The 13,674-nt window shown below is 39.4% G+C and overlaps 1 protein-coding gene across 1 annotated transcript in view; it reads right to left on the reverse strand.

Moving 5' to 3' along the window:
• Positions 1-5,481: 5,481 nt before the first annotated feature.
• Clca1 (chloride channel accessory 1) overlaps positions 5,482-13,674 on the reverse strand; it is a 29,724-nt gene continuing 21,531 nt past the window's right edge. Inside the window, exons 10-14 of the mRNA XM_090334468.1 lie at positions 11,363-11,578; positions 9,723-9,984; positions 8,705-8,875; positions 7,562-7,798; positions 5,482-6,040 (exon numbers count right to left, since the gene is read on the reverse strand). Of these exons, the coding sequence (XP_090190594.1) occupies positions 5,658-6,040; positions 7,562-7,798; positions 8,705-8,875; positions 9,723-9,984; positions 11,363-11,578 (1,269 nt within the window). The 3' untranslated portion in view covers positions 5,482-5,657. The remainder of the gene's footprint in view (positions 6,041-7,561; positions 7,799-8,704; positions 8,876-9,722; positions 9,985-11,362; positions 11,579-13,674) is intronic.

Genomic DNA, 13,674 nt, shown 5'->3' on the forward strand with positions numbered 1-13,674 from the left:
GTGGTGAACCTTTTTGATAGGACAATTTATTACTAGGCTCTGCTCTGGCCTTTCTCTGGTTGTGCCTCTTAAAGGGCTGGGTTGGTGGGCATCAGACCATATAACAGCAGCTTAAGAAAAATAAATAATGAAGAAATTCCATCTTTCTTTCCTTATTTGTGTTATTAGTGGAAATAATGAAGACACCAAAGAAAATTGTGGAACACCTCATATCTTACCTTTCCTGTCATTTTCTTCCTTGTCAGGAAGCCACAGAGAACACAGATAGTAAGCATATGAGGTAAAGTGGAAACATTTGGGTCCATTTTAGGCAATATATATGTGTATATATATATGCATATATATGCATACATGAACTACAAGTATACACTGTATATTCAACATTTAACTTAAATGCTCTTTATAAAAACTGAATTTCAAAGTGTTAACAATACAAAGATGAATGGTGAAATTCATTTGAACTCTTCAAAATTGTAATATTTTTACTTTAATGCTATTAAATGATGGAAAACTAAAACATCCTGACAAGCTGAGAAACAGTAAAATGAAGGGAAATGTTCCATATGTTAGTGTATTTTCTGCTTCCTGTTTGAAATAGAGGTCCTATATTCTTGTTTTGCATTGGATTTCCTAAATCTTTTAGCTGGTCAACTCCTCTTGATGAGGTGAAAAGTCCACAGGGCCAAGAGGTTGTCTCCACCAATGAATGTCATTCTCACAATATAATTCACATACCAGAGATTCCCTGGCCAGTAAGTATCTTCCTTGTTGTCATGCATGACCAGAGATGACTCTGGTACTGGGCCAGTGCACTATAGGGCATGTGGTGGAAAGGTGAGTCTACCTCCAGGTTGGTATGATGACCAAAGGGCAGCTGTTCGTGGAGTATGTGTGTGAATGATGCCATGTGACCAGATGAAGGAAGTGCTTCAGATTTAGATTGTGCAATAAAGATTAGGAAGAAAAGAAGGCCCATCTTTTCTTGAGTTGCCATGTTTCAGCATAATACTGAATAATTCTCAAGTATTTTGAATTTTAATCTGGGCTTCTAGGTCAAAACAAAAGGTGTATTTTTCCTTTTGTTTTCTTTTGCCAGTCCTGGGACTTGAACTTAGGGACTGAGCACTGTCCTTGGGCTTTTTCCTCAAGTCTAGTGTTCTGCCACTTGAGCCACAGCACTACTTCCGGCTTTTCTATGTATGTGGTACCGAGAAATCGAACCCAGGTCTTCATACATGCTAGGCAAGCACTCTACCACTAGGCCAAACTCCGGCCCCCTGAAAGGCATATTTTTTCAAGATGGAAAATAAGCACATTTTAAACACTGGTTATTTGTTTTATAATGGTATCTGGATCTTCATTTTTACACTTGTCCCAGAAACTTTCAAGTTCTATATGTGAGTATTTTTAAGCACGTAGTATCTGGCACTCAGAAAAAAAAAAAAGCCAGTTCTTGGAGTTCGTTTTGATATGTTTCATTTTATATGGTCATATGCAACTAGGGATTGGACTATTGTCATCCTCTGCTAAGAATATCATACAAATATTCTAGTTATTACATTCCTTTGGCCCTGGCTTGTTGCTTAATATAATTTTTTTCCAAGTCTTTCCATTTCCTCATGAATGGGCAATGCCATTCTTTCTGATGGAAGCACAGAACTCCATTGTGTATACATACCACATTTTCTCAATTCATTCTTCTACTGAGAGGTTTGGAGTTGTTTTGGTTGTTGTTGTCTTAATTTCCTGTACCCTTTGTCTTGTATATAACTTTATCTGGTCCACGGAAGGGAATCACAGAAACAGCCAGATAAAGGATGAACTAATGCAGCAATGATACACACTAGACCCTATGTTAGAAACGAACTTTACAACTTGGGGTGGGGAGTAGGGAGGGGAAAGTGGAAGAAAATGAGGAAGTGGGTAACAATAGTCAGAAAGAAATGTACTTATTACCTTACTTATACAACTTTAAACGCCCTGTTTATCACATTTACAATTTAAAAGGCCAGTGCTTGTGATTATTATCATCAGATAATATAATGAATACTAATTTTAATGGTGCTACATCTTTCTCCTCTTAGCCAAACACTTGAAACTCAACTCTGTTTCCCTCATCTTTCCTATACCTATTCAGTTGGGTTATGATGGTAATAGTTGTGTTCTTCTTTCCAACTCTCAGAACTGAGATTTTGCTCTGAGTGGCCTGGTTGCTGCATCTTTCGGCTAGGATCTACCACTCCATGCCATTCTACTACATTTGGTTGCATTCTATTCCCAAATTCTGAAAAAGTTGATGTGCAATCTAGAATTTGAATTATGTTTTCCATATATAGATTTTTTTATGCCTTGTATTCGCCCCTTCATTTTACATTCAAAATTGCTCTTAAAAATTAGGAGGTAAAAGAAGGTACTCTGAAAACTTTACAACAAAGAATAGGAGATGCACTAGGTCTCCTTGGCACAGGTCAAAACTTTCTTAATAAGGTCCCCAAAACACAACAAATCAAAGAAAGTCTGGATAAGTGGGACTGCATTAAACTGTAGAGCTTCTTTATAGTAAAGGATATAGCTAGCAAACTAACTAGAAAGCCTACAGAGTGGGAGAAGATCTTCACTAACCATACAACAGACAAAGGCCTCATATATATATATATGTGTGTATGTATATATATATATATATGTATATCAACAGCTCAAAAAATTGAATCACTTCAAAACTAATCTCCAAGAAACAACCATCCCATTAAAAGATGGGCCAAAGACTTAGAGTCTTCTCTGAAGAAGAAATAAGAGGGCCTATAGACACATGAAGAAATGCTCAACATCTCTGGCCATAAAAGAAATGTAAATCAAAACAACTCTAAGATTCTACCTCACTCTAGTTAGAATGGCCACAATCAAGAAATCTAATGACAACAGATACTGGAGGGGATGTGGCCAGGAGGGATCACTACTACACTGTTGGTGGGAGTGCAAACGCGTTCAACCACTATGGAAAGCAGTATGGCAGTTCCTCAAAAGACTAAACATAGAGCTCCCCTATGACCCAGCAATTCTACTACTTGGCATTTACCCAATGGTTTAGAAACAAGGACATACTAAATTCACTAGCACAACAATGTTCATTGCAGTACTATTTACCATAGCAAAGATATGGAACCAACCCAGATGCCCCTCAGTTAATGAGTGGATCAACAAGATGTGGTATTTATATACAATGCTGCCATCAGAAAGAATGACATTGTCCCATTTGTAAGGAAATGGAAAGACTTAGAAAAAATCATATTAAGTGAAGTAAGCCAGACTCAAAGGAACATAGGCTCAATGGTTTCCCTCATTTGTCATAATCAGTAGAAACTTTGGGCTCTCCTAGCAGAGATTTACAATAGAGCAAAACTAAATAAGGCCGTATAGGCTGATGCTAAATGAAAGGACCTCTATATAATGAGTGATTGTTGTCCTTAATATACTATGTTATCTCTCATCTCTTTTGTTGTCCTTTGGTTATCTCATATTGTTACAGTATTTTACCTTGTTATCTGATATAGTGTGTATATGTTTATCTGGTTATTTGAAGTAGGATAGGGAATGGGGGAAAACAGGATGAGGGGCAGAGGTGGGGGGAGGGAAATGGGGACCAAAACATGAGAAAGGGTGTCAATGTTTGTGAAGTAATGCACCTTCTATCTGGTGAATATAATGTAACCCTTCTGTTAATTACTATAAAATATATGAAAAAATTAGGAAAGGGCTGGGAGTTTGGCCTAGTGGCAGGGTACTTGCCTAGCATGCATGAAGACCCAGGTTCATTTCCTTGGTACTACAGATGTAGAAAAGTCAGAAGCGGTGCTGTGGCTCAAGTGGTGGAGCGCTATCCTTGAGGAAAAAGACCAAGGATAGTGCTCAGGCCCCAGGACTGGCAAAAAAATTAGGCAAATATTTATGCTTAGTAACAGTCGGAATAGGAAGAATCATTTTCTTTTTTGATAGTGGGTCTCAGAAATGTGCTCAATGGATTTTACTCAGTTGAAATTACTATACATTGTGTAGGTTTTCCAACTCAAAGATTTTTCTTTCCTCATTTTAGGGCCAGTTGAATTCATTGAGGTCATGTGTCTTGTAGTTAAAGTAATAATGAAAAAAATGAGTGTACACTCTTTCTCTCTTTCTGTAATTTATTTACCCATGTTTTTAGCATCTGACACAGAGCTTAGGCTACAATACAGGTGCTTGTAGGTATATGTTGAATGGATAAACAAAGGTCTCAAGCCACCCTGCAATACTTAATGCAAAAGTAAATATTTTCAGAACAAGCGTGACAAGAGGTGACAAGCAGAGGCAGAGGTGTCAACATGAAGGAGTTGTAAAGGAGGAAGTTGCATTGATGCACCAAGTCATCTACAGGGTATAGAGAGATGATGATGATGATGTACCAGGTTAAAAAAGAGACACTGTTGAGTGATAAGCACCATCATGCAATTAAAAAGCCAGCTCAGTGGGGAAGTGAGCAACTCAGAGAGTTTGCAAGTTGTGGTTAGCATAGGATATTGGAACATAAGATATCACATAGGACCTGATGTTTAGTGCCTGTAGGGGGAACTCATTCACAGAGGTACCACAGAACAATAGTTGGAACTGAGGGCCTGAAACCCTCTTCACACTAATACCATCTCGGGCAATGTGTGAGTACCATGTAATGGGTCTACATTTGTACCCTTTTCTCCTTTTGCTTTCTGCTCCTTTTGTCTGTCCTGACTTAGCTTATCCTACCCTTTTTCAGCCCATTATACTATCCTTAGAATCTCCTTTTAATGCAAGCTGTGTTCTGATTTCAGAAACAAATCCCCAAAGAATCTTTATTACTTTAGGGGGGAAAAAACTTTTTACTTATTTTTGTGTTCTCAGGGCTTTGTGTAGCACTGAAGTATAGTTAACAGCAGATGAACATATATTTGATGAATGAATTGAATTACATAAGCGAATGTACATAGATCATTAATGGAGCACTTGGCACAAAATATAAAATATAGGTGCATTTCTCAATCACTTGGCCTGCAGCTCCCTTTCCTACCCCACTTCCACCACCGTGGTTCTAAGAGGGTACTGACACACACGTGTAATTTCATGCACATAATATGTGTTGCTATACGTAGACTCCTTAGATCCAGTTATTTCTATATACACTGTATTTCTATATACAATGTACCTTTATACATCATGTTGCTAGATCTACAGAAAATGAGGCAGATTCTTGGTAACGTTGTTCTAAAGCTCCTAAGTAATGAAGTCAGGCCTTTTATCTTGAAATAATTTGGTTTGGATATTTCTGGCATCCTTCAAAAGAAAACAACTCCTAGCAAATTCTATTAGATTAGGTGGAACTGCATGCCCCTTTTAGCTGTCAGAGCTCTTTAAAATGTGTTAAGACATATTCCCAATATTCCCACTGATTGATGCAAGCACCACTTGCATTTAGTAGTCAAAGTCATTATTAAAAGACAGCAATAATTATGTTTTAAATGATTTTAGTATGCACATGAGTTGCTTCATTTTTATTTTATTACACTGCCCTCTACAGGAAGTCTAAAGTACATTTTAGAAACTTCAAATAATCCAAAAGAAAGGAGTATTCATTTGATATATTTCATAAAAACTCAGTGCAAACCTAGTGACACTTGCATTTCTCCAATCCACTTCCACATAATTTTAAAAAATTGAAGTCCAGAATTAGTGCTATTGACTTGAAGACAAATAGTACCGCTATCAGTGGGACTAGGTGACTCTGGAGGAGGAATAAGCAGAGAGACCTGGGCAATATTGGATATTTCTGATTTCAGATTCACTTTATCAACAGCCTGAATAGCAATGAAAAGATCAGTGCCATTTTCAAAAATGATGTTTTCTGGTTGAAACACAAAGACTTCCTCAGAGTTGGCTTCCTTTGGGATGAGACCAGTTGTGTTAACTTGAACTGAATCATTGAACTTGTCTCTCAGATCAAGAATACTTGTACTTATTCGAATGATGTACTTGTGAGCTAAAAGGGAAAAAATGGAAAGAGGATGTGAATTGTTAACTCTCAAATTTGAAGCTCTAAGAGTCTATTAGACATTATATTGTTATAGAAGGCTGAGATCTGAGAACTGAGGTTCAAAGTTAACCTGGCACTACCAAGCCTTGAGACTCTTATCTCCAATTATTCATTAGAAAATGGGAAGTGGGGCTGTGGTTCAAGGGTAGGACAGTAGCCTTGAGCTGAAGAGCTCAGGAACAGCTCCCAGGCCCAGAGTTCAAGCCCCATGACCCACAAAAAAGAAAAGAAAAGAAAAAATATCATCCAATAGAGTTCCAGTGATAAATGGATTTAGTGTTTCATATTATAGGAGTTAATAACTCTTTTATTTTCTTGTTTATGTTATGGGGTCAGGAGGAGGGGATTCCACATCCCTCCAGGTGGGGATTCCACGTCCCACCAGAGTCCACCACACAGAGACAGTCTCTTATAAAAAGGTGGATTTATTGGGGAAGTAGATGGTGAACTGACCAGTCCAGGGACACAGTGCAGACTCGGGAGCTGACACTGTGACCCCAAGCAGCGCTCACGTTGAGTTTTTAAGGGCAAAACCCATGTGGTCGAATCTGGCCACACACAGGTGGCCAATGGGATAGTCACATACACAGAGGGACCATAGCCAGCTCCGGCCACAAGCAGGTAGTCAATAGGGTTGCAGCCCAGTGTTTAAATTTACCTATTACCTTAGTTGGAATTGGCACACAAATTGGGAAGGTCTCCACACAAAGCAGGCCCACCCCCACCCAAGCGGATATCCCTCCTCGTGGGGGTGGGGAGAAGGTCAAGGTTGCCCCTCCCTAGAAGGGCAAAGGTGGCTGGGCTGTACCATTGACGACCTTCCACAGTCCCTCCTCCCCTTAACACTCCCTGCTCCCCTTAACAGTTTATATATCCTGACAAAGCAGTAAATGTAAAATTGGATTGGTTGTGACTTAAAGCCTTTGTTAGAATTTTTGGGCCATGGACTTGGCTGACAGAGGAGATTGTTATCTTATTATTTAAAGAGTTATTTTTATGCCAATGCTTCTTAAACATTCATCTGCATAGAAATCACATAGGAGATCTCAAAACACAGATTCTGGTTTATAAGTTCTGAGGCAGGACTGGGATTCTCCATTTCTGAGATGTATTCATGTGATATGTATGCTGCCAAATTGACAGCCCACGGGATGAGAAGTGAAGTCTGTCAAGAGTTCTCACTCATGTATTATTCTATTTCTCCAGGACTCACCAGTGAAAATTGGATTTCCTTTAAGACTCACCATTTGACAAAAAGAAAAATCCTGCAAGTTGGTCATTCCTGCCTATAACTTCTTACTCCTCATAGCTTTTCATGTTTTAAAATTTGCATATCTAAGAATCCTGACTTTTCATTTAAGAAGACATTCTCCCTACTAGCCGCCCCCTCCTGCCTCTTAACACTCCCTCTGGTCCATCTCCTCCTTTGCCTCTGCTTGGCTGGACGCTCCTTCACGTTCCACTTACCTTGCCCATGGTCATAGTCATCTCCAGGAGCTGTCCAAGTTAGATTGATGAGATTATCCCCTTGGAGTTTTGCCTTCAGGTCAGTGATTTGGCAAGGTGGAAAGAGGTCAGGGATGGAAGCTTTTGGGACATTGGAGGCCACAAACGAACCTCCTGAAGAAGTTCTGCTGAAGCATACTTGTTTCACTTGAAGTTTGTTATTTGTTTCAGGATATGGTGGATTCCACTTGATTTCACCTGTATTAAAAAGTACTCCAAATATAGTAAGCAACACCACAAAATGGCTATGCACCTTTATTTGTCACTGAATCAGCGGCTTTCCATTCTTCTCTTTCCTTTCCCCCCTACCAACCAACAAAATTCACTTCAAATGTTTGGTGATAAAACCCCATACCAGGTTACATCAGAATTGTCTGTTTTCTGGACATCATTTTTTCCACTTGACACATGTGTTCTTAGTGAACATGTGGGCTTATAACTGGGAGCTTTGTCTACTATTCTCCTTTCTACACAGGAGAAAATAGAAGGAAATGGAGACAGTAGGCTAATTGTGAATGATAATTGAAATAGATAATAAGCCCTGAATTATTATATCTTTTTGTTTTGTGGAAGTGTCATTAACAGTAGGAGTTTCATTACAAAATCCTTTTAAGTTTATTGCAAATGATAAATCATTTATTGAACACTTGCTATTTGCCAGTGGCATTATATTGGGTATACATACGGCTTTATTTCTCATCACAGATCCTATGTTAAAATGGAAGGAAAGGAAGGACAAAGATAATATATATATATTATTTGATAAAAGAGTAGGACTTCAACCAAGGCAATCAAAAGCTGTGTTCTCTCTAGTGACTTTTCAAGTGGGGGTTTTTTTTCCCCATTGCAGGACAATGGAATATGGTAGGGAATATTCTGATTGTCATAACTGGGCAGGGAGGGCTGCTACTGACATCCAGCGGGTAAAGGCCAGCGATGCTATAATGCACAAATAAATGGCCAGCAACAGAGGATCAAAATGTCAATAGAGCTGATGTTGAATGATCATGAGTGATCCAGCATTATCCCATCTCCCAGGCTTAATGCTTTCCTCTTGATCCCAAATTATTTTACTCAACCAGTCAATCTACTTAGTTTCCTTACCATTCTCAATCCAGCCAGGGATGTACCTGACTCCATTCTGCTGAGGCATTGCTGTCTGTGTGGCTTCATTTTTTCCTCCCAGAGCCCATATTTTCACGCTATATCTACCATTTGCTTCATAAGCTGTAAAATATCTTGAGTAGACACCATCATCTTTGGTAGCATCAGCACCTTGACAGTGAGATGAACAAATTAATGAATATCCTAAAGGTAATGGGATATTTGTAGGTTTCCAATCTATTTTTGGATTAATCTTATTTCTTTCTCTTTTTATTTTATTTTATTTTATTTTTTGTGGTTCATGGGGCTTGAACTCCAGCATTGTCCCTGAGCTCTTCAGCTCAAGGCTACCACCCTATCCTTGAGCCAAACCCCACTTCCTATTTTCTAGAGGTTGATTGGAGATGAGTCTCAGGTCCTTTTGTGCTTTGAACATTGATCCTCAGATCTCTGCCTCCTGAGTGGCTAGGATTATAGGTGTGAGCCACCATGCCTGGGTTGGATTAATTTTCTTAAAGCAAAGAGAAGTTCAGAATTGTGGTTTGAAGCCAGCCAAGGTAGAACAGTATATGAGACTCCATCTCCAATTAATTGGCAAAATGATAATGTGGAGGCATAGTTCAGGTAGAAGAATGCCACTATAAGCAACAGACAACAAAGCACTAAGAGCAATGAAACCCTAAATTCAAGTTTTAGTAACAGTACTAAAAAATCATTCATAGATTTATAATGTAGTTTTGTTTATGTCTTTTATACATTATTATCTATCTACCTAGGGAATACTTAATATGAAATACTAGTTTGGTGGTCTGACAACTCCCCATTTAAACCTTGTAAAAGCTAGAGGTAGGGTCTTCCTCATGTTTTCCAGCATTTTAGAATAATGGATTAAGGAGAAGCAGAGAATTTATTCACTCAAATTCCCAGTGCCAGGTGCTTTGCTTTTAGCTATCTTTCCTGTCATTCTCTGATTGCTTATTGGAAAGAGAGATGTTTTTCTGATTTTCTTGATGCTTACCTGCTCCGTTGTCCAGTAATTCCAAGGAAATTGTTTTTCCATTCACAGATTCGATCAAGGCTGTGACTCTGGCCCTGAGGACAGGGGAAGCCCCGTGGCGAATAGTTGCATAAACTACCATAGGACTGGGGAATTTGCCTGTGTCCTTGTTCATCCTGGAGGTCACTGTAATTGGAGGCAGGGTAGCACTTGATGCACGGGAGGTGACAGTTAGAGTCAGGGTTTGTGAACTTGCTTGCAGACTGTATTTCCAAACACCAACCTGACCAAAACAGATGAAGATATTCTCATGAGCAACTGTGGGTAACAAAGACCTGACTTCAGTACTGTAAGGTTCACTGAAAGGAGATGGCCACATGGTTTAGACAGAAAAGAGTTTATTGGGGGAGAGCATACTGTTGGCCTGCACAAGATGGAAGTGTTCAGGAGCTGAACAAGGGAAAAGAGTGGAGCTAATCTTGGAGACTGGTTATATAGGGAGAGGGCAGGGAAGGAGGTATGGCCACAGTGATGACCTCAGAGCCTGCCAGACCTCCCCCTCCCCAAGGTGGGTTAGTTACTTGGATTACAAGTGCTGCATAGGGACTGCTAGAGAAGGGGGTCACGTGCACAGAGTTGGAAACAAAGGAAAGTGCCACCTGTAGGAAAGCCTATCTGCTGCATATATATATATATATATATACATATATATATATATATATATATATATATAGAGAGAGAGAGAGAGAGAGAGAGAGAGAGAGAGAGAGAGAGAGAGTGTGTCATGGGGCTTGAACTCAGGACCTGGGATTTATCCCTCAAGGGGAATTACCTTCCTCGGGCTGGCTTTGAACCTTGATTCCTAGATCTCAGCCTCCTTAGGATTGCAGTGAGCCACTGGAGCCTGGCCATTCTCTAGATTTTTGTTTTTGTATTATTTTTTTTGCCAGTCCTGGTGGGCTTGAACTCAGGACCTGGGCCCTGTCCTTGGATATTTTTTGCTCAAGGCTAGCACTCTGCCACTTGAGCCACAGTGCCACTTCTGTCTTTTTTTGTGTATGTGGTACTGAGGAATTGAACCCAGGGCTTTAGTCATGCTAAGTGATCACTCTATCACTAGGCTCTACTCCTAGTCCCATTGTGTAGATTTTTAAGAGATGTTTCTGAGGTAAAGGAAATAGTTCCCTTTTACTACCATCTTTATAAAATATCACTAATTTCCTTTTCTCTTGACTTGCTGGCAAATAGAATGATTTTTTTCAATGGATGAAAAGTTTTAGTGTCTGTCTTCACTTCTGATATATGTGTGCCTATTAACTGAGACTTCAACTCAGGGCCTGGGTGCTGTCTCTGAGTGTGTTTTGCTCAAAGCTTTTCCACTTGAGCCACAGTTCTATTTGTTTGGGTTTTTTTTGTTGTTGTTGTGTTAAGTTGGACTTGCCTGCATGGGCTGTCTTTGAACCAGAATTCTCATATGTCAGTCTCCTGAGTTGCTAGGATCACAGGTGAGAGCCACCAGAGTCTGGCTTATTTTTCTCTTAAGGCAGTACTGACTTTTCTCATAGCAAACACTGCCATTTTTAAAAGCCATCCCTGTCCGTCCTGTAAAACAATTTGTTTGATTTTGTCAAACTGTAAGCAAGAAATAAGAATCCCCATACCGTGGCAGTGCCTGGGACGAGAAGGTAGGCCATTTTGGTATTTTTGTCCACTACCAAGCCGTCTTGTTTCTTTCCACTAGGATCCCAGAGAAGGATTTGGGGAGGCTGTGTTGTCCAGGTGATAAGAAACAAAGTGTCATTTCCCACAGTGCTGTCCACGATCACTGTGCCATTCATCCATTGGGTGTTCTGGAGAGTCAATCCCTTACTTTCCAGCTGTTAAGAAAAACACCTCTTTACTTTCTAGAGAAAGGTCTCATGGTCTTTTCTACTCGACTGCAATTGCCACATGCCTGTCAAGAAGCCATGAGCAATTTCCTAGTTCTTGGTTTGTCTTTCTCTGGTATACTTTTGAATTATAATTTGAGCCCCTGTTTCCATAGTATTTTTTTAAATATATTTTTATTGTAATTAATTCCATAGTATTTCTTCCTTTGCCACGGCAGGAGGACTTCTCAAAGGATTCTTAAGAATCCTTGACTTCATCATGCTGTTTTTCCTAGATATCTAAGGCTTCCTCATCATGCAGAATTCTCTTTCTTCATGAAGCTGTCTCTGATGTTCATCTTACTTGTTAGATGTCAATCATCTCTCCTTCCTGAAAACTCCTAGAGGACTTTGTTCCTATCAGTCCTTTGATGTTTATTACACTGTGCTTTATTCACATCAAGTGAGTGCACAGTTCATTTCTTTTTTTAAAAATTTTTTTGCCAGCCCTGGCGCTTGAACTCAGGGACTGGAACACTGTCCTTGGGCTTTCTCAATGTCAGTGCTCTACCACTAGAGCCACAGTACCACTTTCAGCTTTTTTCTATGTATGTGGTACTGAAGAATCGAACTCAGGTCTTCATGCATTCTAGGCAAGCACTCTACCACTAGACCAAACTCCCGGCCCCACAGTTCATTTCTTTTACCAGATACAGTCTTGTATCTTACCTGCACAGAGACTGTTTAAATTACAGATAACACATAACTAGGCAAAGTATCATGGCTGTCCCTAGGAAGATGGCTTGAACTGTAAAAGAGGAACTGCAGTGCAAGGATTGAAGTTGGGAAGGATTTAACATGATTTGTGCAAGAAATGTAGTTTGAGAGTTGTTAGCTAGACAGTTTTCAATTATTCCTAATGAGTTGATACCTACATAAGCTGATTATGCTGTTAGGGTTCTAGTTTGGTAGGCAGATTAATAATAATTTTAAGTGTAAGGGCCTTTACATCTGTTTTTATGTGACAAGTTGCTAAATAGGACCTGCTAAGTTCTCATTTTTTCCCCTTCTCTTTCTCCTCTTGGTGCCTTAGATACAAAAATTATTTGTAGATACTCTTTGCTTCCCCCCCCTCTTTTTTTTGTCAGTTATGGGACTTGAACTATGGGCCTGGGTGCTATCCCTGAGCTTTTCAGTTCAACATTACCACCCTACCCCTTGAGCCACAGCGCCACTTCTAGTTTTCTGGTGGTTAATTGGAGATAAGAGTCTCATGGACTTTAGTGCCCAGGCTGGCTTTGAATTGGGATCCTCAGATCTCAGACTCCTGAGTACCTAGGATTACAGGCGTGAGGCACCGCATCCATTAGGCATTGTCCTTTTTAACTACTTTGCTAGTATTTGCTCCTTTTTTTTTTTTTAAACTAGGCCTTTTGGCCTGGAGTTTGCCTAGTGGTAGAGTGCTTGCTTAGCATGCACGAAGAGCCGGGTTCGATTCCTTGGTACCACATACTTAGAAAAAGCCAGAAGTGGTGCTGAGGCTCAAGTGGTAGAGTTCTAGCCTTGAGAAAAATCCAAGGACAGTGCTCAGGCCCTGAGCTGAGCTCAAGCCCAGGACTGGCCAAAAAAAAAAAAAAAAGACAAAAACAAAACAAAAACTAGGCCTTTTGTTTGATTTCTACATCTGACTCAGGATAATAGAGATAGGCATAACTGCTATTATCTGAGACTGAATAAATGCTACTTTCATTGACCTAAAAGACTATTGTTTTGAAATCTGTCATTTAGGTTTTATTATTATTATTATTATTCCTTCACATCAACCCAAACTTTTACAATAAAAGTAACAATTCATACTAGTGGTTGTTTACTTCATATAATTTAAAATATAATAGGTGAATGATTTCTACAGCTACAATAAAAGCATTTGAAAAAATATATATCCTTTAAAAATTGTCTCAATAATTTGAAAGATAACTTGGTTTCCTTGAAATTTCAGAATCAGTTATATCTATGAGAACTATTTTTCTGGTTTTTAGTTGTCCAAGATGGACAGCTAGGTGTTTGGATAGTCCCAAGGGCATCCCACAGTGCAGAGTGCTTTC

Source organism: Megascapheus bottae, chromosome 6 (assembly GCF_031878675.1).
Source record: "Megascapheus bottae isolate mThoBot1 chromosome 6, mThoBot2.hap1, whole genome shotgun sequence".
Taxonomy (NCBI): domain Eukaryota; kingdom Metazoa; phylum Chordata; class Mammalia; order Rodentia; family Geomyidae; genus Megascapheus; species Megascapheus bottae.